Source organism: Acipenser ruthenus, chromosome 1, assembly GCF_902713425.1.
Source record: "Acipenser ruthenus chromosome 1, fAciRut3.2 maternal haplotype, whole genome shotgun sequence".
NCBI lineage: Eukaryota > Metazoa > Chordata > Actinopteri > Acipenseriformes > Acipenseridae > Acipenser > Acipenser ruthenus.
In genome coordinates, this window is record NC_081189.1 from 89807641 (window position 1) to 89832944 (window position 25304).

Below are 25304 nucleotides of genomic sequence, written 5' to 3' on the forward strand. Positions count from 1 at the left end.
TCTATTTTCTTTCTAGCGGAATATAGTGAGGTCTTCTTTCTACTTTGCTGGGAAGGAGGTGATAAAGTAACAGTATTTGCACAAGTAAAACAATTGCAAAGGTTTAGAATTGCTGGTAGCCCCTAACTGTAACAGTTAAATGTGATTACAAAAAATAATAACACATACAGACGTGCTCAAATTTGTTGGTACCCTTACAGCTCATTGAAATAATGCTTCATTCCTCCTGAAAAGTGATGAAATTAAAAGCTATTTTATCATGTATACTTGCATGCCTTTGGTATGTCATAGAATAAAGCAAAGAAGCTGTGAAAAGAGATGAATTATTGCTTATTCTACGAAGATATTCTAAAATGGCCTGGACACATTTGTTGGTACCCCTTAGAAAAGGTAATAAATAATTGGATTATAGTGATATTTCAAACTAATTAGTTTCTTTAATTAGTATCACACATGTCTCCAATCTTGTAATCAGTCATTCAGCCTATTTAAATGGAGAAAAGTAGTCACTGTGCTGTTTGGTATCATTGTGTGCACCACACTGAACATGGACCAGAGAAAGCAAAGGAGAGAGTTGTCTGAGGAGATCAGAAAGAAAATAATAGACAAGCATGGTAAAGGTAAAGGCTACAAGACCATCTCCAAGCAGCTTGATGTTCCTGTGACAACAGTTGCAAATATTAAGAAGTTTAAGGTCCATGGAACTGTAGCCAACCTCCCTGGGTGTGGCCGCAAGAGGAAAATCGACCCCAGAATGAACAGAAGGATAGTGCGAATGGTAAAAAAAGAACCAAGGATAACTGCCAAAGAGATACAAGCTGAACTCCAAGGTGAAGGTACGTCAGTTTTTGATCGCACCATCCGTCGCTTTTTGAGCGAAAGTGGGTTCCATGGAAGAAGACCCAGGAGGACTCCACTTTTGAAAGAAAAACATAAAAAAGCCAGACTGGAATTTGCTAAAATGCATATGGACAAGCCACAATCCTTCTGGGAGACTGTCCATTGGACAGATGAGTCAAAACTGGAGCTTTTTGGCAAGTCACATCAGCTCTATGTTCACAGACGAAAAAATGAAGCTTTCAAAGAAAAGAACACCATACCTACAGTGAAACATGGAGGAGGCTCGGTTATGTTTTGGGGCTGCTTTGCTGCGCCTGGCACAGGGTGCCTTGAATCTGTGCAGGGCACAATGAAATCTCAAGACTATCAAGGCATTCTGGAGCGAAACGTACTGCCCAGTGTCAGAAAGCTCTGTCTCAGTCGCAGGTCATGGGTCCTCCAACAGGATAATGACCCAAAACACACAGCTAAAAGCACCCAAGAATGGATAAGAACAAAACATTGGACTATTCTGAAGTGGCCTTCTGTGAGTCCTGATCTGAATCCTATCGAACATCTATGGAAAGAGCTGAAACTTGCAGTCTGGAGAAGGCACCCATCAAACCTGAGACAGCTGGAGCAGTTTGCTCAGGAAGAGTGGGCCAAACTACCTGTTAACAGGTGCAGAAGTCTCATTGAGAGCTACAGAAAACGTTTGATTGCAGTGATTGCCTCTAAAGGTTGTGCAACAAAATATTAGGTTAGCGGTCCCATCATTTTTGTCCATGCCATTTTCATTTGTTTTCTTATTTACAATATTATGTTGAATAAAAAATCAAAAGCAAAGTCTGATTTCTATTAAATATGGAATAAGCAATGGTGGATGCCAATTACTTTTGTCAGTTTCAAGTTATTTCAGAGAAAATTGTGCATTCTTTGTATTTTGTGGAGGGGTACCAACAAATTTGAGCACGTCTGTATATATAGCTTTTTCTTCTTTCTTCTTTTCTGTTCTTCTAACTTACAATGATAAAAAAAATGTCTTTAAATGTATTTAACATATTCATATATGTACATAGGTCTATATTTGATACAAAATGGATACAATGCAATTACAGTGCAAAGGCAAGCAAACACACTACCTTACAATTATGTAGTTTACAACATGTAAGGAAAAACGAGCAAACAAAGCAAAACAGTTTAGATTTTAATATTACGCCGGGTGACTTCAAATACAGAAACCTTGATGCATTTCCCATTTTCTTAAAAAAAAAAATGTGTTTTTACATTGTGTCATATGCATAAATAAATAAATAAATAAATAAATAAATAAATAAAATAAACAGAATAAACAAACAAACAGTTTCGTTTTTATGTCTGTGTTTAAATTGGGAACCTCCTGTCTTGTCTAGTGCTGTGTGTGTGTGCCTGAGAAAGAACGACTGAACCCTTGAAACAATGTATCAAATTGAAGTATTTGGCTGAAACGCTGCAACTAACAGCAATAGTTTGTGCAATATGAGAATTTAAACGAAATTGTGTTTTAAATAAGTTTGACTATTTTACATTCCTGGCATTTTTATTGTGTGTTTGTGTTGTACTTGGTCACCCTTATCCTCTGGCCCAAATAAAATAACCTGGTGCTAACAACCTAAAATCTTTAACTTAATCTGAAGGTAGTGCCTTCAGTGGCGTAGACGGGTACCATAAATTATATTTTAAACCCAGTTTAGCCCTCGCTATAGTATGACCTTTATTGCTAGTCACCAACGCGGTATTTACTGTTGAAGTCTAATTGAATATATAGCTTTCAAATGTGCAGCCATGCACAAAACCTGTGATTTTTAATCAATTTGCATGGCTTTTCAGTATTAGAAGGCTATATAGATTAGAACCCCTGGGGGTTATTTTTTAGTGTATTTATGGTGGTATTTATGGTGGTTTAGCCTGCTGTTTAAAAAAAAGGTTCTTTGTATACTATTTGGAGCCCCTGAAATACGGTTTCTTGGAATAACTTTTTCAAGAGTGTAAGATTTTTAAACCTCATGAATATGTTTTAGAATATTCCTGGAAGGTATTAGTAATAAATCAGACTTTTAACGCAAGTGTAGCCCATCAATCAACAAAACCTTTATTATTTAACTTCCAGTACCAAACAATATTAAGCCATAGCAGTCAAAACAAATGGTTATTACCTGTTCACAATGGGAAGTTGGGCACGGTCTGAAGTCTCTGCGTCAAGTAGTTTTGTCTCTCAATTATTCATTATTAATTAGTCATTTTAGAAAACGCTTCTATCCAAAGCGACTTCCAGAGACTATGGGTGAACTATGCACGTCACCTCCAATAGGACCTCGGTTTTACATCTCAAGGACGGAGCACAAGGAGATTAAGTGATTTGCTCTGGGTCACACACAGTGTGAGTTGGGATTTGAACTGGGAACCACCTGGTATGAAGCCTTTGTCTTTAACCACTGGGCCACCTTACCCAAGCTTCAACGAATACCTTGCTAATTCACATTTTCTCGACACTCGCTCTTATGTAATTCTTAGCCGAGTGCATGACAATTCCTCTAATAATTACACTTTAGCCTATAATATTCTATGCACAGAGGGAGCACATTTACTAATGCAACAGGAGGAGGGAGGACGAGGCGTTTTGGGCAGGGGTGTGTTGGGGGCTATTGGTGGTTGTTCGGCGAGGGAGGGAGGGAGCAATTACTGAATGGCTGGATATTGTGAGCACGGGTGTGGAGTGTGATTGTGGGGTTATCTGGGGGGTTTATTATTGGGCTTTGTAGTGGCCGCCGGGGTTTACAAATAACTTGTATTTGCTCCGAGTTCCCGTTACCTTTTTCTTATTAATTTAATAAACACTGGCTTGAGATGTGTTGTAAAAAAAAATCTGACATGCTTTGCCTCATTCGTACCCACAGGGGTTGTATCTTACATTAAAGGCTAATGAAACCCCAATCTCATCATGCCCAACAGATACCACGTTAAAAATGAGATACAGTTTAACAATCTGACCATTTATTGCTACATTTATTGCTACTCATTTATATTGCAATCTTAATATCACACATTTACTACTGCCGCTTTTCCATCTCACTCTAAAAACAGTCTCATCAACAACACTAGCGTGTTAAAGTGAACAATCAACAATTTCTATGTGGTTACACAGTCAACATCTTAAAAGTATACACACATTTTCCTTATATTATGACTCTTAAAATATGTACATCTAGTAATATTGACGAATTCTCTCTCTATTAGTGATGCATGGACCAAGAAGAAGCGCATGGGAACCCAGGAGCAAGCTGATGTTCTCTAACCCCTATATTCTCATCATTTAGTCTACAACCACATCCAGTGTATGGAATGGGCAGTTAAAGGTCGGTTTGGTGGTTTTTTTTCAATAGTGTTATGTTGTTATTATTATTATTATTATTTATTTCTTAGCAGACGCCCTTATCCAGGGCGACTTACAATCGCAAGCAAATACATTCAAGTGTTACAATACAAGTAATACAATAAGAGCAAGAAATACAATGTTTTTTGTTCAAGTGTGACAAACCACAGTTCAATAATACAGCAGATAATAGTGATAGTTACATCAGGATATGATTAAATAGTGATAGTTACATCAGGATATGATTAAGTACAAAATACTACAGGTTAAACACTTGGCAGATTACAATATTCTGAAGTACAGGATTAAATGCAGTAAAATAGGGGGCAGATAAGAGCAAAATAAAGCACATTTAAATGAAGGGTGATAGTGTCCCAGGATACAACAGAGGAGTTCTACAGGTGCTGTTTGAAGAGGTGAGTCTTAAGGAGGTGCCGGAATGTGGTCAGGGACTGGGCAGTCCTGACATCTGTAGGAAGGTCATTCCACCACTGCGGAGCAAGGGTGGAGAAGGTGCAGGCTCGGGAGGCAGGGGAGAGTAGCGGAGGTAGAGCCAGTCTTCTAGTGCAGGCGGAGCAGAGAGGTCGAGTGGGGGTGTAGGGGTGTTCTCACTTAGTTGTATTGTGTGTATTATTTTCATACTCTGTGCAGCCTTGGAACCCGTGTTCCAGTCGGTTTTGTCTATACAGCTGTTTATTGCACTGAATGTGCAGTTAAAGGTCTGTTCGGTTAGTTTTTTCAATAGCGTTATGATGCCATTACTTAATTGTACTGTGTGTATCATTTTCTTCGTCTTTCCACCTTCGGAACCCAGTGTTCCGGGAGCTTTTTGGTGATAAAAAGATTGTTCTGGCCCGGAACGGGTTAATGACAGCGCGTTTTTAATCGGTTCTGATTGTTAAAATATTCTCCTCATATGTCTGTAACTTTTTATGCTGTTTTTTAAAGCAATTGAATTCATTAAAGTACCGTTCTGTTCCGTCTCGTTCAGGTTTTTACCCCATCCCCTTGATTCCTCTGCCATGTTGGCTGTGATGAACAGTGACCGATCGACAGTGGCGACAATCAACTAACTAGGCTGTCTGAGCTACACATTTGCAGTTTTTTCTTTGAGCGTGAAATCACTCTCAAAAAGATTTGTAACCGTAGACCGAGTTTGGTGCGTGCGCAGAAAAAAAACTGTAAATGTGAAAAGGGACTCGAGCGCGCGCAGAACAGAACCATACGTGTAAATTAGAACCGTAAGTGAAAAAAAAATTGAGAGGTTGTATTTTTTTCATTTTACAGTTACAAACTGCGGTTCTGCGCGCTCGTATTTTTGAGAGCAATTTCACTCTCCAAAGTGGCGAGCGAGCAGAAAGCAGATTTGTAAGCGTAGACTGAGTTTCGTAAGCGTAAATTAGAACCGTAATTGTATTTTTTCCCATTTTACAGTTACAAACTTAGTTTTACAGTTAGGCTACAAACTCTGTTTGACAATTACAAACTGAATTTCTGCGCACACAGATTTTTGATAGCTATTTCACGTCATACAACACTTTCTCTAACTACAGGCAACACCGAAATATGGATTACGTATTATTGCGTATCATCTCAGATAAAAGCGTACCCGCGTATTACCAACTCAAAAATGCGTAGCGGATATGCGAAATTCGTAGAGGTTAGCAAAGGTTTTTAAAAACTTAGTAAGTGGATTATGGGTACATTTATCAATTCCATATTATAAATCTGCTTTAGTATTTTAATTTTGCCCACTGAAATATTAAAAATATTGTTTAATATGCAATCATGTGTGTGATATTTCAACTTTTACACAAGGTTGCGTAGATTGGACATTCTAACTGCTGGCGAAGTGTGAGGCAGATTGCCAGAGATGTTAGACTTTCAAATGGGTGTGTGCTTAACATTATTGTGACGTATAAATCAGGAGAGTTTGACAGCTGCATAACATCGGCCTGGTTGCCCATCAACAGTCACAAACTGAGCACAATGGCCACTTGCTTGCCAAGTCCATTGCAACTCACAACAAAGCTTGTGGACATCGCCAGCTCTGTAAACATGAGCCAACATACAGCACAATGGGTTCTGCATAGGCTAGGCTATAACAGACGAGTGGTCCTGTGGAAACCGCTGCTCACCCATGTAAATGTACAGTGCAGAAAGCAGATGTTAGACAGACTTCTATTGTTTTAGAGGACCACTCTGATCTCAGAGTATTCCCCCTGCCAACAATTCAAGTTGAATAGGCTCATTTGGGTAAGGAGGAGGGCCGGAGATGAATTCCGGGCCGATTGTTTAAAGGTAAAACATGGTGGCAGCAGCGTCATGGTGTGGGGTGCAATTTGGTTCAGTGGAAAAACAGAGCTGGTGTTCATTGAGGGATGTCTCAATTCAGCGTGTTACACTGCTATCCTTCCAACAGTTTGATAAACAACTGCGGAAAATTCAACCACTACCTGCCAATGTGAATGAACTGCAGTCAAAACATGGAACTACGGCCAAATCTGGACCAGTGTGTAATACAGAATCTAATTGATTTCATGTCTGCACGGGTTCAGGCCTGGCATGATGCAAAAGGCCAAGCTCAATACATGCATTCACCTTTTTGTATATGTCTAATTAACCTAATTTTGGAGTGAATCGTAATCTATGGGTATAGTAAATGGATCTGTCTGTCTCTCTTTATGTCACACTCCAGTTATATTTGATTATATTCCTGCACAGTCCAAGGATATATTGAGCTGCATTGAAATTGGAGCAAATTAGCACCCGACTGTCCTAACCTGTAAGGGGTCATAAACTGATACTCATTGCATGTCGTCATCATTCAAGCAAGCCTAACATTGTGACAAATTAGAAGTCTTTCACACTGATAAATACTAAAGAAAGTCATTTGTACTACATTAGCTGCATACAGTTCTTACCTGATGTATCAAATAAACACCATAATCAAGCTGCTGCCGCTGCAGAATGGGATGAAGATAGTACAGCCAGTACTTCAGATGTTCCTCGCGGTTTCGGAATGGAATAATGACAGCCACTTTCTGAAGAGCTTTACAGTCCTCTGGGGTAAACCGTCCTCCTAATTGTAGTGCTGGATTCTGTTTCTTGACATCCTCCAAGTCAACTGGCTGTGAAAACTCAATTTCAAGTGGGCCCACTGTAAATAGAGAAAATGACCTAGTCATTAAGCCAATGGGGTAATTAATTTATCCTTTTGTTATTGTTCATTGGCCTTTCTTAATGTACTGTATTTACATTGTGGTTTTGTTAAACAAGATCGACATTTAATTGATCTAAAAATTAATTTACAACTGTTTAGTTTTTCATGAATTCCAAGTTGCAAAAATAAATACAAAAAAAAATACATTAACAGACACTTTAAATCTGGAAGAAAAGAACAACACAGAATCAATATGGGTCAGAATAATGGACACAAATTCAATGGGCATTGTAACAGGTGCATGCTGTAGACTGCAAAATAATCTGTAATACAATGACATTAGAAATGCATGTAGCAATGGAGAAGCCATACTAATGGGGGATTTAAACTTCCTCCATATAAAATAGGAAAACCCGGTGGGGAGCAAGACAGCCGAAATTGAAATAGTAGAAATGACAAATGACTGCTTCCTAACGCAATTTGTCAAGGCACCGACTAGAGGGGAGGCATGCCTTGATTTAGTCTTTTCAAATAACGAAGACAGAATAACTAAAATAGAGGTCAGAGAACCATTGGCAAACTCAGATCACAACATGGTCTCATGTGCACAGTGCTGTATTCACTTTGAAAAACATGGATCACATTACTGTACTTATCAGTTTACTTAACAATGAACACAATACTGTGTACAACCTTTTAAGCAATCACACTACACAATGCAATGCAGACAGCATTGTACTAAAGTTGTATGCATGAACCACAAAAAAAAGTACGCATGAACCAAAAAAGAAAACCAGCAAATCCCTGACATCCAGATTAAAACCCAAGTGAAAGACATGAAAACTAATAAAAACTAACCCAGCCTTCTGAAACTTGGTATGCTAGATACAGTTCTCATGTCTAATATAATACATTCATATAGTAGCACAACCTATGGTAGAGTGAACAGTACTGGTAACTTTCTGTGATATACCTTTTGGTATGTAAACGAGTGGTCAGGGATTTTCAGATTATATTTGTGGTGGTTTGCCAATAAACTGGAAAGTCATACAAAAATCTTTAAAAAAAACAATAGAGATCTCTTAATGTATATTTCCCATGTTTAAACACCATAGCCAACTCTTAAAATTGTTCCCTGACTGGCCATCATAAGCATGTTTTACTGTACTAACCATTTTTAAATATCAACGTGCGGTCTGCATTGTTCATACTTACCTAGAAGTGGCGATGTTTCAGGACACTTCTCAAGATCCTCCAGTACAGGTACCTTGTCCTCTTTGGAGGTACAGTTCAATGTAGGATTACTATTTGAAATGACTTTGAAAGCATCCAAATAATATATGAAGACGACGAAAATACAGAGCATACAAAACAATTCAAACAGCTTGCAAGACCTCTGTAGAAACCCGCCCTGTGCATTCAGATTGACTGCAGGCATTGTAAGTGAACAGGTATTGAATTAACTGGTTCCTAAAACTGAAAAAAAGTTATTTGTTCATATAGCTTCAAACATTTAGTAAGCAGCAGCACTGTGATGATTGAAGAGGAGCAGAGGTTCAGAGAGTCTAACGGTTGTTACTGTACAAATCATTGAAAATATCAAATGTGGGTGCAGTTTGTAACTTGAAGCAACCTGTTACACAGCCAATAGTAGGTGAGATCATAAGAACAATGGAACATTACACAACATGTTCAGCTGTAAAGTGAAGTACTACCAGGAAGGAAGAAAAACAAGTAGAGTAACCAACTATGATGCTTACCTGTAAATATTTTGTGTTGGTGGTGATTGGCAGGGAGGGGGTTAATTCCTATCCCTGCCAAATACGGGTCTGCCATCGTGAGACAAGGAGTAGATCAAGTTTTGATGGGCAGCTGCATCCGTAGGTGTACTCACCTTGCTAATACCACCAGTCTGCATTCCAGTGGAGCACTGTGAGGGCTGGTGGGAGCTGTTCAGGTCGTGGTCCACCTCTGCAGTTGACTGAGGGTCAATTTGATAATTTTGCAGTGCACAAGCAAGTGGTTACTGCAGTCACTGACATGCTGACTACTGTTTTCTGATTTTGTGCTGACTTGAATTTCACAGTTAAAGATGGCTGACACGACTGGAGGTCTGCGGGAGAGAGCATTCTCATTAGCGTGTTTGTGACCTACCCTGTGACTACAACCCAATCATATGGATCTAGTTCTAAGGCCCATCTACTGTGGTGTCCTGTTCGGTCATTGTTGATAGGAATGCGTCTCAGTCCCAACAAGGGTTTGCGGTCTGTGACTATGGAAAAAGGATGCAAACCAAGATACTGTCTAAATTGACAAACGGCCCACACTACAGCCCACAGTTCTCTGTCGTATGTAGACCATCGTCCTTCGGCCACTGTAAGGGCATGGCTAGCACACGCCACTACTTTCTCAAGGCCATTTTGCATTTGCGCTAACACAGCACCTACAGCAGTCTGGGACGCATCAGTGTAGACAAGGAATAGCTGGCTGAAGTCTGGCAAAGTGATGATAGGTTCTGTAGACAGCACATTGTGAAGGTAATTAAAAGCAGATTTACACTCACTTGTCCACTGGAATGGGATGTTCTTCCCTGTGAGGTGATGTAGAGGTGTAGCATGTTGTACGAACATAAGCCAAGGAAGTCACACACCTCAGTCACGGTGCGTGGTGTACACCATTCCTTGACCTGCTATGTGTTTCGTGAATCAGGTTGGAGACCCTGTCGTGAAATGACATGTCCTAAAAAACACAACATGGTCACAAGCATGTAGCACTTTTTTGAGTTAAGCTTCAGTCCACTGCTTTGAATTCTGGAAAAGACTTTGTTCAGGTGGGATAGATGGTCATTACAGGTCTTGCTGAAAATGAAGATATCATCCAAATAAACCATACACAACTGCCATGGGAGCCCCCGCAGCACCAGCTCCATTAAATGTTGGAAGGTCGCTGGTGCGTTGGTAAGACCCATGGGCATGGCATGGAACTGACAGAGTCCCCTTCCAGTTGTAAATGCTGTTTTTTCACGATCCTCCTCAGCAACCTCCACCTGGCAGTAGTCATTCAAAAAATCCAGAGTACTGGAGCCTGCCAGGGCATCAAGCGTGTCATCCACATGAGGTAGAAGGTGCGAGTCCTTGACTGTGATGCTATTCAGCTTGTGGTCGTCCACGCAAACTCTCCAGCTGCCGTCCTTCTTCTTAACAAGCACAACAGGGGAAGCCCATGGACTACAGCTTTCCTCAACAACACCTCTAGTAATTTAGAAACTTGGTTGTCATTTTTTTGCTGCTTGTCGGTGATGTGCGGTACGCATGCTGTTTAACTGGTTGTGGCAAAGTGGTGAGTGAATACAGGTGAGTGCAGTGTAGAGCGGATACAAAACAGACAGACAATGATTTCCAGGTGCAAGGGTGTTTATTGATTTAATTAACAATGTCCAGATCCTTATGGCAAACACCTCTAAATAATAATGTTGGCGTGATACAGCGGTGTGTATCACTCGGTATTTGTAATTCCCCGGGTTTGACCCGTAATCAAAAGTCCAGTTTTACACACCAACACTAAACACAAAACACAAACACAGTTCTTAGTGATAGTGAATACGTGCAAGTGGTGTAATACAGTTCTCCATGAAATGCAGGGGTGAAAGTGATGTCCGGGTTTATGCTTGCTTTCGCTACAGCTCCGGATCGTGCAACTGGTTGTCTATTAAAAAACAGACGACAGTTAACAAAACACTAACAAACACAAGACAAAACTCACGGTTCACAAAACAGCACACAGACTCCTTGTAGGTTTTCAACACTAACCATTTACCAAGGAACAGATCACGTCAGCTATGACCCCTATTTATGTCCTCACTCATGACACCAAGGTTAACGAGTGCATCCGCTCCTCCAATCCTCAGATGCCACACTGTTTACTGTCTGGGCCATTGAGTTTGGATACCGTAGCTGCGCCCCTTTCTTAAATGACCAACTTCCACCTACCCTACAGAATAAATTGTCGTGCCATTTAGTAAGGGTACTCTGTTCCCGTTACACAGTGCCCTCGCAGGTCGAGAGGGAGATCTAACACCAAGCACTATTCAATCGCTGTCACACTGGTGCATGGTCGCGAGTCCTAATGTTGTGTTTGACAAGTCCACAGCGCCCTGTGTTTTGTGGTGTGGCATTGAAAATGTTGCTGTACTTAAGCAGTAAGGCCTCCAGCTGGTCTATCTGCTGCTGCGATAGAGGCAAAGTTTCAAGTGAGATAAAAGGCATTGGAATTGAGGCAGCTACCAGTGTTACACTCAGGAGTGAGCTCAGAGGGGTTAATAACCAAGTCCTCGTCATTGATATGATAGAACTGTCCCAGGTGGGTACCCTGATGAATTTTCAGCATCTGATTGGTTGGGTTTAACAGGCGGGCAGCAACAAATCCCTCACGTACTGCTTATGAATGGTGCGTGTGGAAGCGACAGCGTGGGAGAAGAAGGAGTGGACAAGTACAGCGCAGTTAGAAGCAGAAAGGAGGAATTACATCTTTAAATTAAATCTGGAGTTGCTTTAATCAGAAAACTTTGCAGCTTAAAGTCTTACAGCTGCGTGTATTTTTCTGATAACAAGCTGAAACTTGGAGCAGCTGATTCAAATTCCGCACCGTTCTGAGACACGGGGGAGGGGCGGAGCCCGCAGCACAAGCACAAACAAACAAAAGGCAGGCAGTTTCAGAGTGACAGCGTGTGGAAGCGACAGCGTGGGAGAAGTACGAGTGGACAAGTACAGCGCAGTTAGAAGCAGTTTGAAAGCAGGTTGACAACTGCAGAAGCTAAACTAAACTTTCAAAAAAAAAAAAAAAATTATACAAAAATTACAACATGGTCTTCAAACCAGTAATCTGTGACAACTGCATGATGTGGGAAATCCGAAAAAACCCAACAGAGCTCAACGAAGTTTGTGTAAAGTGCTGCACGATCCAGGACTTGCTTCAACAAGTAAGTCTGCTAGAAAAGGAGCTGGAGGAAATGGGACAGCAACAGGAGCTTGAGGACCTGACACACCCACAATTCATGGAAGTCTGCACCCCTAGCAGACTGAAAGCCACCAGAGAGATGGAGAGACAGTCGAAACAACTGGGTTCAGATAGGCAGAAGCAGGGAAAAAAAGAAACTTCGTCAAACACAACCACCAGAAATCCTGACATCCAACAAATTTCAGCCACTTCAAAATGTGGATGATCAAAACCAACATCAAGAGAATGAAAGGAACAACATCCAGGATCCAATAAATAGTGCTGACCAGGCAGCAAAAAGAAGGGAGGTTATGATTGCTGGGGACTCCATATTGAGAAACACAGCAAGTTCAGTTCGCAGTTTGGACCCCCTTACTACAACAGTGTGCTGTCTTCCAGGAGCCTCTGTCAAGCACATCGCTGAGAATGTGGACAGGCTCCTAGAACGAACAGGAGACGACCCGGTAGTAGTCGTCCACATCGGTACAAACAACATTGGAAGAGACAGACCAAGATCCCTGCAAAACAAATTCAGAGAGCTAGGAAGGAAATTGAAAGACAAGACCAAAACTGTGGTACTTTCTGGGATACTGCCAGCACCTTGCAAAGGACCATATGGACAACTGGAAATAAAAAATCAAAATGCATGGCTAAAATCGTGGTGCACACAGGAAGGCTTCACCTTTCTTGAACATTGGAGCACATTCTACAACAAGGACTATCTATATAGGTGGGACGGACTGCACTTAAACAGAAAGGGAACCAATCTACTCGGAGAAAGGATCCTTGAGGAGGTCCAGAAGCATTTAAACTCGAAAGGAAAGGGGGAGAAAACAAAAAAACAGAAGGGAGACCACATCAAAACAAGGGCAACAAGTCAGGTAAGACAACTATTAAATGTATTTATCTTAATGCTAGAAGTCTCAGAAACAAAATGTTAGAACTTGAAGCTACTGCACTAACAAGTAACTACGATGTGATAGGTGTTACAGAAACTTGGTTGTCTGAGAGTGATGGAGACAAATATAATATTAGTGGGTACACACTGTATAGCAAAGGCAGGCAGGACAGAAGAGGCGGCACTATACATAAGAAATAGTCTTGAAGCCCAGGTGTTAAATCAGGACAAAGAAAACAATGCAGAATCAATATGGGTCAGAATAATGGACAAAAATTCAAAGGGCATAATAATAGGAGCATGCTATAGACCGCCAAATTCAGACGCTGAGCAAAATAATCTGTTATACAATGACATTCAAAATGCGTGTAGAAAAGGAGAAGCCATACTAATGGGGGATTTCAAATTCCCCCATATAAAATAGGAGAACCCAGTGGGGAGCACGACGGACGAAATTGAAATGGTGGAAATGACAAATGACTTCTTCCTAACACAATTTGTCAAGGCACCGACTAGAGGGGAGGCATGCCTTGATTTAGTCTTTTCAAATAATGAAGACAGAATAACTAAAACAGAGGTCAGAGAGCCATTGGCAAACTCAGACCACAACATGGTCTCATTTGAAGTATTTTTTAAAACCCCAAAAGTAATGACTAAAGCTAAGGTTTACAATTTTAGAAAAGCAAACTATGAAGGTATGAAACAGAGACTAACAGAAGTAGATTGGAGTAAAATAGAGAAAACATCCACAGAAAAATGATGGCTGTTTTTTAAAAATGTAGTACTAGATGCGCAAAACAATTACATCCCAAAAATAGACAAATCTAAATCTAAAACAAAATGGCCAAAATGGTTTAATAGATCAATTAAAAAAAATATTCAGCGAAAAAAGGCACTTTACAAAGCATTTAAAAGGGACCAAAAACAAAGTAAACAGAAAGAGTACTTGGAACTGCAAACACAAGTCAAAAAGGAAGTTAGAAAGGCCAAGAGAGAGATAGAAATCAGTATTGCTAAGGGGGCTAAAACCAATTCGAAAATGTTTTTGAGGATGCAACATTGAAAATGGATAATTGCAAAGCATACGACATGGTTTACTTAGATTTCCAGAAAGCTTTTGACAAAGTCCCGCATAAAAGATTAATTCTCAAACTGAACACAGTAGGGATTCAAGGAAATGCATGCACATGGATTAGGGAGTGGTTAACATGTAGAAAACAGAAAGTACTGATTAGAGGAGAAACCTCAAAATGGAGCAAGGTAACCAGTGGTGTACCACAGGGATCAGTATTAGGTCCTCTGCTATTCCTAATCTACATTAATGATTTAGATTCTGGTATAGTAAGCAAACTCGTTAAATTTGCAGACGACACAAAAATAGGAGTTGCAAACACTGTTGCAGCAGCAAAGGTCATTCAAAATGATCTAGACAGCATTCAGAACTGGGCAGACACATGGCAAATGACATTTAATAGAGAAAAGTGTAAAGTATTGCATGCAGGCAATAAAAATGTGCATTATAAATATCATATGGGAGATACTGAAATTGAAGAAGGGAACTATGAAAAAGACCTAGGAGTTTATGTTGACTCAGAAATGTCTTCATCTAGACAATGTGAGGAAGCTATAAAAAAAGGCCAACAAGATGCTCGGATATATTGTGAGAAGTGTTGAATTTAAATCAAGGGAAGTAATGTTAAAACTTTACAATGCATTAGTAAGACCTCACCTAGAATATTGTGTTCAGTTCTGGTCACCTCGTTACAAAAAGGATATTGCTGCTCTAGAAAGAGTGCAAAGAAGAGCAACCAAAATTATCCTGGGTTTAAAAGGCATGTCGTATGCAGACAGGCTAAAAGAATTGAATCTATTCAGTCTTGAACAAAGAAGACTACGCGGCGATCTGATTCAAACATTCAAAATCCTAAAAAGTATAGACAATGTCGACCCAGGGGACTTCTTTGATCTGAAAAAAGAAAAAGGACCAGGGGTCACAAATGGAGATTAGATAAAGGGGCATTCAGAACAGAAAATAGGAGGCACTTTTTACACAGAGAATTGTGAGGGTCTGGAACTAACTCCCCAGTAATGCTGTTGAAGCTGACAACCTGGGATCCTTCAAGAAGCTGCTTGATGAGATTTGCTACTAACAACCAAACAAGCAAGATGGGCTGAATGGCCTCCTCTCGTTTGTAAACTTTCTTATGTTCTTCTTATGTTCTTATGTTTACGAAAAGCAGGAATGGTCATTCTGAACTCAGCATTAACTAATGACACGAGTGACCTCCAGCCGTGCTCTCCTCCACGGGGCTAGGCCTTGCCATATCCCCGCTGTCCACGGGGATAGGCCTTGCCATATCCCCGCTGTCGAGTGGAGCCGCCGGCTGAACCCGACCACTGCGGTGAGTCCGTTCGTGTATCTTCGGTGTACTCTCTCTTTCACTATCTTTCTGATTTAGAGTTGTGATATTTTTTGTCTGCTTAAACATCACCCACCGCGGTTTCGGGCCTGCGTCCCCCCCTGGTACACGCTTCGCGCTGACCAGGTGTGTGTGTTGACCACGCGGTCAGGGTACGCACTTTGCGTAGCGGTCTCCCCGGTGCTGCGGTACCGCGGCGCATGCATAGCCCGTGATATTCTGATCTCGGTGCGCAACGCAGGCGACGTATATTCCAGCGCCTTAGCGGTAATGCACGATAGCGTCGCACGGTACGTGGTGTACGCAGTACCCCAGTACGTACTGTGCGCAGTGCTCGGTACGCACAGTGCACGTGGTGTGCAAGTGCTAGTACCTCTACCGCTCTAGTGCAGTTACACACGGTACGCAGTTCACATAGTGTACGGTACCCACTGCGCACGGCACTTGGAACACACGGGGCAAGTAGTGCACGCAGTGCATGTTGCGCTCATTGCGTAAGCACTGCTTACTACATAACAAGCAGTGATCGGTACCAGTGCCTCTGTGGTAGTGCACAATAGCGTCCCACAGTACTCGGTGTGCAGTGCTTGTTACGCACAGTGCACATGTGCGTAAGTGCTAGTACCTCTACCACTCTAGTGCAGTTAGTGTACAGTACGCAGTGCGCACGGCGCTTGGGATGCACGGGTCAAGCAGTGCACGCGGTGCACGTTGCGCTCGTTGCGTAAGCACTGCTCAACATAGCGTATAGCTCACGGTGCTGCACGGTACCTGTGAAACAGGATACTCGGTGCGCACGGGGCTCAGCATACACGTTGCACGCAGTGTACATAGTGCACGGTGCATACGTAAACTGGTTCTACACTAGTGCTCATATGCGGCACAGTACGCGGTGCACTACGTGCCCACGGTACTCAGCGCACAGTGCTCAGTGTTAATACCTTGCTGTAACGCTAGTGAGTTACACACTACGTTAACACTTACCAGTGTTCAACATAGTGAGAGCAGTGCCTTAGTGCTAATGTACAAAGTCAGGCCCATATCGGGTTCCCATCCCTGTACGGCTTGCAACACCATCATCCCACAGGGTACCCTCTGCGTGCAGTGCTTGGTACAAAGCTAGTGCAAGAGCACACGGTGCTGCACAGTACACGGTGCATGTAGTGCTTACGGTACTCTGTGTGCACGGTGCTCGGTAGGCAGGTGTTTAGTCCATCAGGCTCTGCCGTGCCCCGCTGTGGAGTTGACTCTGCTGGACTGCCTCAGCCCACCCTCTCGGTGTGCTTAAAAATTCAGTTCACCTGCATTGCCGTGGTGTCTGCGATATTACCCTCACGGCTTGCTTTTGTGTGCGTGTATGTGATTTCATTTCACTGCCTTGCAGTTTAGATATAAAAAATAACACAAGAGCGATTCCTCCATCGGGACCCAGCTATGCTGTGACCCACTGTTGAGTGGCTTCCGCCAGCTTGTTGCAGCCCGCCTACTCGGTGCGCTGTTTAAAAGCAGTCACACGTGCTGTCATGGTGACTGCTATTTTACCCTGTGGCAATGTGCCCCTCCCCTGTGTGTATTTCTGTGTTTTATGTTGTATGTTGCATGTGTTAATGTTGGTGTATTGTAGTTGGTACACAGGATATAATGTGGGGAACGAGCACGAGTATTTAAAATGTATAATTGTATTTAGGCACAGGGATTGCACTTCACTTCACGTGCATTTAAAGTACTTAATAACTGGGTTTTCACAGATTAGTTCACGTGCTGGGATTCAAGTGAATAATTAATTGGTAATTAAATCCCAGCACAATTGTATACAGTATATAGATGCACATTTTACTCACTCGGGGTTGGGTGTTTGGTGAGTAGAGAACGGGAGAGAGAAGGAGCATAAAAGAAACTAAAAGAATAATTTGTTTTGACTCACTGTGTTTGTTTGTTTGTCTGTTAGTCCACTGTTAGTCTGCAAGTGCCGTGTGCTGTTTTTGTTTAAAACCTTTTTATTTTGTTCATTATTAAACTTGCAAGTTGAGTTGTCAACACCCCATCAGTCAACACCCCATCAGATCAAAGGATTTACACCCTGGCCCCAGGAAAGAACTGCCCAGGACAATTAGTTCTGGTAGGCTCCAGCACAGCTGGAACCACATGTAATGAACAAAAGGCCTTATCACAAACGTCTGACATCCTACCCTGTAAAACACTGTATAAAATCTACTGTAACCCTTGTGTACATTAACAGTCTCTTGTAGACTCTTCCCTTGTATACATTGATTAAAATATCTAGAGCTGACAATAAACCTGAATCCTGAGTCTCTTTGGATAGAGGAGAGTAAATCCACTACACTACGTTGCATTATTTACAAAAATAATATAAAAAGTTGTATACTGCAAGTATACTTATGCCAAAATAGGATAGTATTATGTAACCAATAGGATACTCAAACCAGACATTTTTGGCACAAGCATACTTGCAGTATATTACTTTTTTGTAAGGGATGAGATTGGATTCTGAGCCAAACTTCTTTATGCCATCTGTTAAATGTTGAACATTATGGGAGGTGAAAAATAACAAAAATGAAATAACAAAATGTGCATGCATTATATATTAAAATGTGCAAGTGTTGTATATTAAACATACAAGTCAAATACTAAATACAGCACACCCTCGCTATAACAACCCTATTTGGGTCCAAAGCTTTTTGGTCGCTATAGTAAAAGTACAATCCAAAACGAACAATATAAACTGCTGGAGTAAGTTAAGGAAGTGGAGTAGTGGTTAGGGCTCTGGACTCTTGACCGGAGGGTTGTGGGTTCAATCCCAGGTGGTGGACACTGCTGCTGTACCCTTGAGCAAGGTACTTTACCTAGATTGCTCCAGTAAAAACCCAAATGTATAAATGGGTAATTGTATGTAAAAATAATGTGATATCTGTATAATGTGAAATAATGTATAATGTGATATCTTGTAACAATTGTAAGTCGCCCTGGATAAGGGCGTCTGCTAAGAAATGAATAATAATAATAATAATAATGTAAATAGTACACTCAGCTGACGGTTTGGACCCGAGACTGTTGCTGCACTCGGTACTGTATGTTACAAGCAAGCACCATACATTTAAAATAAAATGACTGGTATATTTTATTAATCACATTAAAGAAATGAAAAAAGCGATGTTAACATGCTACGTTTGTACAAACCATAGGGGCTACAGAAAGCGTTTTTTTTTTTTTTTTTAAATCCGAGTCGGTGATAATAACTATCGTATTCGATTTTTTTTTCCTGGGTTGGGAAATAATGTTAACGATTTAATAAAGGTAACAACAAGATAACACAATGTGAATCTGGGTGAGCAGAGTACAGTAGCTTGTAATTCCAGTCTGTAACTTTGTTTAAAAAATCACAGCCTTGGCTGTCGTAGAGTCCATTTTACCCTTCGTTTCACTGGAGCAGACATAGTCATGTGACGTATACCAGTGCGCTGACTGGATAGGATTGCTTTTGAGTTGTGAGGACGTTGTCATGGGTGTTACACGGGGCAATCCTCGCGGGATTTGGTCGCAAGCAATATAGTTGCTTCTAGTAAATTGCCTAGACAGTTGCCGCTAGAGCTGCTGACCCGCTTTAGAGATCAATTATTATTAATAATAAAAGTAATCGCGGAATAATTTTCATTCTCCCATGATGCTAGTAAAATTCCAGACTTTTTCAAGACTTTCATAACGGAGACATGGTTTTTCAAGCCCTGGAAATCAGTTTTGCATTTTTCCATACTTTTTCCAGATTTCCAGACTAGCGTACGAACCCTGCTATTCGTCCAGTGCACAGGAAATATCTACGCTTCGCCTTACAGGGGAGCGTCCTGAGTTTCTGTGCTGTGATTCGACTTCTCCTTAGCCCCCCTCACGTTTCAAAGTGCATGGATGCCATCCTAGCTCCCTTGCGGGTGCAAGTCATCAGGGTGATGAATTAGCTGAACGACTGGTTGATCTGCCCAGTGGCAGGAAGGAGCAGTGGCCCACACAGTGCAAGCCTACCTGTCGGACAACAGAGTAGCTGCCATTTGCAACTGTCTGGCCCTGTTCAACAAGGGTTCACAGTACAATTGGTGTTGTGTTAAAAACTATTGGGTCTGATGGCCTCGGCTTCATCACCCACCCAACTAGGGTTACTCCACAAGCGCCTGATCCAAGTGTGGCTCAGTGCCTTCGGCTGCACCCCAAGCGCGACAGACACCATCAGCTGACCGTGTCTCGCCTATGCTGGGAAGCCCTATGCTGGTGGAGGCAAGCCTCTCATCTGAGCGAAGGCGCAAGGATAGGACTGATACACAACTGTCAATTGGTGATGACAGACGCACCCAACTCTGGTAGAGGAGTTCGGGGACCCTGGTCGGATCGCTGGACAGCCCTGCACATAAATGCGTGGGAGCTGAGAGCAGCTCACGGGTGGCTCAAAGCGTTTTTTGTACGCTTTCCCGCCTATACCGCTGCTCCCTGCTTTTCTAGAAAAAGTCAGGTTAGAGAAAGTGTCAGTTCTCCTAGTGGCTCTCAAGTGGCCCAGGAGAATGTGGTTTTCGGCCCTGTGCCAGCTGTTGCATAGCCAGCCCTGGGAGATTCCACTTCGTTTGGATCTCCTCAGTCAGACGAAAGGCTCTCTTTGGCACCCGGAACCAGGTAGGTTCCAGCTATGGGTCTGGCCCCTGTAAGGGACCACTGGCTAGCCCTAGTGCTATCGGATGCGGTTGTGGGTACGATGCAGAGCGCTAAGGCGGACTCCACTTGGTCTTTGTATACCTATAAGTGGAAGTATTTTCAATCTTGGTGTCTGGCTAGAAACCATGACCCCTCACTTGCCCTATGCCAGTCATATTGCAGTTCCTGCAAGAACTGCTTGATGCTGGAAGATCACCTTTCATCTTGAAGGTGTATTTAGCGGCTATCTCTGCTTGCCATGCCCCCGCAGAATCTGTCTCCGGGTGTGCATTTTTTGGCTACCCATTTCCTTAAAGGCTCACAGCGATTACACCCTCCTAGGAGGACTGTACTCCCCGAATGGAGCCTTAATATTGTACTAGAGGCTCTAACAAAGGCCCAGTTTGAGCCCTTACACTTCATAGAGCTGAAGTACCTGTCTATGAAGACAGCCTTCCTCTTAGCTATCATCTCCATTAAGTGGATCAGTGAGCTGCAGGCGCTGTCTGTGCACAGCTCCTGCATGCGTATTTGGGAGGATGGCAGCAGGGTGTCGCTGGGCATCAAATCCGCTTTCTTCCCCAAGGTGATTACAGCTTTCCACATTAACCAGTCTGTGGAACTGGAGTCTTTTCATCCACCTCCATTGGATTCAATGGAGGATGAGAGATTGAAGTTCCTCTGCCCAGTGCGGGCATTGAGATGTTACATGCTTAGGACAAGAGCTCTGCGTCAATCTGACCAGCTCTTTGTCTGTCATGGAACACAGACCCTAGGACAGCCCCTCTCTAAACAGCGTCTGTCACACTGGATTGTGGACACAGTCTCGACTGCGTATAATGGTGCTGGCTTGCCCCACCTGGTAGGGTAGCTGCACACTCAACTAGAGGGTTTGCTACATCTTGGGCCCTTTTCAAAGGTGCCTCGATGTCTGACATTTGTACTGCAGCTAGCTGGGCTACGCCGTCTACTTTCTCCAGGTTCTACCGTATTAATGTGGTAAACCCTGCTTTGCCTTCTGTAGGCACAAGGGTCCTTGTGGGTGTAAATTCACACCGCTAACCTCTGGGTTAGGCAGTGCTTGTGCGTCCCTCATATGCTGCCGTTCCTTCTCCCTCGCGACGGCTCTGGTATACATTATCCCATACATAATGTTGATGGTCGTCTTTGAATTGAAAGGGAACATTGGGTTGCTTACCGTAACCCTGGTTCCATGAAAGAGAAGACGACCACCAACCACGAGGTCGCTTCAGTCGCCCTCACGGGTTCGATGGAAAAAGAGGGAGATCTTCCTGTGAGTGACGACTTTATACCCTCAGTGGGCGGGACCGAGTGTGTCATCCCAGGAAGGGGCCTTTGGCAGCTCTGGTATAGGGAGCTCAGCAATACCTACCTCTTCTCTTTCAGGGAACCAGGGTTACGGTAAACAACCCAACGTTATAGTTTGTTTTCATTAAAAACGTCTTTGACATGCGCAGCTAAAACAAGCTTTAAATAATGAATGCTTAGTGTATTATCTATGCGACCTACCTGTTTATAAACGATTGTGCCGATTTCAAAGTAGACTATTTTTTATATATTTTTGGAATTTCAAAACTTGAAAGCTGAAAGTAAATGATCACAAAAGTTTTCAGGAATGTTGTTGCTCTGTGGCTTGTGCTGTTATGTGTGGAATAAACATGAGTCGTGTAAATAATATTAAAAATGCATAATGTATTACATATAACGTTATTGTTTACAGATATTTGTCTCTGATTTGGATAACAAATAATACCAGAACAGTTTTCTTTGTTCAAACAATAAAAGCAGCTTGTGCTCCTGGCAGGGAGTCTTTGAAGCTAGCTTAGGGGGTATTTTCCTGTTTAGGAAGAGACAGGCAGAATTTTCCAGAAGAACAGACAGGCAGAATTCTTCAGTACAATGGTTACATTCCTTTCGCTATTACCTTCCCCACCCTGCATGCAATATTTTATTATTTGTTTTAAATTCGAATTCCCTGTTTTTACTATTTCAAATAAAAATATATATTTTATAAAGTACTTACCTGTGTCGTCTCTTGTTCAAAGCTATGGTGTGGACCTAGATCAACGAACCTGAAATAGAAAGAAACAAAAGTTTAATGGTAATTGTTGAGAACTATAGAACAGTGTGTACAGTACCTGAGGTGTCTGGGAAGTATTCTTCCCTCACATATTTTTCCAGGATCTGGTGCCCGCAGCTCCTCCACCAGGTGGCGTAGTCTGGCTCTAAGTGGCGACATTGGCCTCTTAAGTTGATATTTCTGGTGTAGTTTATTTAGTTTTTGTAACTTCAATCCATTGTGAAGAATTCTTACAAATTACAACAAGAAAAAATAAGATGTTGACTGGGTTAGTTACCACTTCAACTACAGTTAATTTAGTGAGCTTTAGTTACTTGAAGAAGCAAAATACACCACAAAAATAAAAATATTTACAGTCACACCTGTAGTAGGTAAAATCCTGTAATATGAAACGACTGATGACTCCACTCGGTAGCAGTTCAAGAAGCTTTAATACAATGTGCGCAAGGGAAGAGCAGCAGTGGTTACATGAACACACTCTCTCTTGATTATTGACAAGGTAGCACAATATTTATACAGGATTAGCATAGCAACAATAGGCAAATGAACATGTCAGCATGATTATAGAACTTTCTAGAAGATGAAGATTCCCCTATAAGGGGTTGTTTTCAATTAAGCAGTTTCGCTTCAAAGTAGACATAACAGCATCCTAACTATATCCCTTTGATCATCTGAGAAACACATTTCAGCAGTTCTCACTAGAACATACTAGCTCAGAACACCACACGATAACGTACTGTGCTCAGAACACCATACAATTGTCCTTAACCCTTTAGATACCACATCACATATTTCCTGCCTCTTCACACCTGTATTAAGAGACCATTCAAGGGACAGTCAAATAGTGGCCTCTTAACACAGGTGGTCTCTTAAAACAGGGACCCATACATTTTCTACTTGTCTCTAATATGCCTTCCTGTAATTCTGTATGTTTAAAATACACTGTAGAATACAATCAAAGATGTAATATGAACAAAAGGAAGTGCATTCATTTAAGAAAATTACATTCATTTAGACACTTTTCTGGCTCTTCAATAACTTAAATTCTCTCATCCTTTGTTTTAACAGAATATTTATTGATTACAGATAAAAGTCAACTAACAGGTTGCTTAATACAGGTTTGAGTCCACTGCTGGGTAAGAGAATTTTGGTCACTGGTCGCGTTAGACAGGTAGTCTCTTAATCCAGGTAAATAAAAGCACAGGAAAGCATCATTGGGAGGAATTAAAAGTGGTCACATGAGCAGGTGGTCTCTAAATAAAAGTGAGCAGGTTTGACTGTATTTAGCTTTTTATTTTTGTGCAGCAAAATATCAATTGTAGCTCCTGATTTTTTTTTTTTCATCTTTCACTTATTCTCAACTTTTAAGACAAATTTCATAGATTGTGCTCTTGATTTTGTTTTGCACATATATCTTCTACTATAGGGCAACAGTGTGGAGTAGTGGTTAGGGCTCTGGACTCTTGACCGGAGGGTTGTGGGTTCAATCCCAGGTGGAGGACACTGCTGTTGTACCCTTGAGCAATTTTACCTAGATTGCTCCAGTAAAAACCCAACTGTATAAATGGGTAATTGTATGCAATAATAATGTGTTATCTGTATAATGTGAAATAATGTATAATTTGATATCTTGTAACACTTAAGTCGCCCTGGATAAGGGCGTCTGCTAAGAAATAAATAATAATATTAGAAACTGAGGTAAACCTGCTATCAACAGACTTAGAATTAAGAATTTTATTAGGTCTTGTGGAAGGGTGGTGGTATTCACTGACACAGGAGACAGAAGGTTTTATTTGCAACCACCGCACAGGTGCCCAGATTTATTTATTTTCCTTATTTATTATTTTATTTAGTTTAGCCCGCAGAGGGCGCTGTTGTCCGTGGTCTGGATTCTGCCGACAGTAAACCAGAACCACGGGGTTACCAACACAGGTATCCCAGTCCGTGCACCTTCAAGTGCTCAAAAATAATAATGAAAACAGAAGGCGAAAGAAAAAGGGAAAATAGAACACAGTAATAAAACTACAAACAAAAGTGCTGCTTATGCAGTGACCCCACTGCCGCTAAGCCGGTCAGCACGGGTCTCCGTATGCCTATACGCCGGGGTTGGCCAGGGTTCCCCGTACTTCTACACACGTCCCCTCGGGTACGTGTCTATTTATATTGCTCTGTGCAAATTAGTTTTGGGTTTTTATGAACGGCTGCCCCTCAGCCGGGCTCGCCTGCTCCTTGTTTCACGCTGGCCTTTTCTGCCAGCAACACTGTATTTCACCCAACACGGCCACCCGAGCGCATAACCAAGCCAGTTCTTATGGGCCAAGCAGTCTCCCAAGGCCCGCCCCTCAGCCACTCGGAGCGAGGGAAAGCACACACACCCTCTTCCCCACCTCTCCGTGTCATCGCCATGACCGACAGGTGGATCCCACGAGACTGCTGCCCTCTACCTGCAGTAATATGAATGTGCCAGACAGTCAGTCCAGATCTCCCCTGTTACAGGTCTTTTAGAATATTTAACATACAAATAAATCCAGATCTCTTTTTCAAGATTAGAGCGGTACCTGTGCAATGGATACATTTTTTTATTTTTGTCTAGTTTGAAACAAAACAAGAAAATACCATTCTGGACAGGTAAGCTGCTTCCCCCCACCCCCAAGGGTTTCTAACCAGTTACATATGCTACAGACACTTGGGGAGTAGGCATGTAATGTTTTCTTCTAGGTCAACATCTTTCAGCATATCATTGTGCTATGAACATTGATGGCCTTTTGATTCTTATTGTCAAATGCCAATGCAAATGGCAAATT

At 41.9% G+C, this 25304-nt stretch overlaps 1 protein-coding gene across 4 annotated transcripts in view; it reads right to left on the reverse strand.

Annotated features, from left to right (window-relative positions):
* Positions 1-25304, reverse strand: part of LOC117420622 (beta-1,4-galactosyltransferase 1-like) — a 42782-nt gene that overhangs the window by 10608 nt on the left and 6870 nt on the right. For 2 of the 4 annotated variants that reach the window (XM_059031913.1, XM_059031907.1), the window contains exons 4-6: positions 22444-22492; positions 8610-11099; positions 7156-7391 (exon numbers count right to left, since the gene is read on the reverse strand). In XM_059031913.1, coding sequence (XP_058887896.1) covers positions 7156-7391; positions 8610-8832 — 459 coding nt within the window. In that variant the 5' untranslated portion in view covers positions 8833-11099; positions 22444-22492. The remainder of the gene's footprint in view (positions 1-7155; positions 7392-8609; positions 11100-22443; positions 22493-25304) is intronic. The other 2 variants (XM_059031899.1, XM_034034120.3) reach the window with 2 other exon arrangements.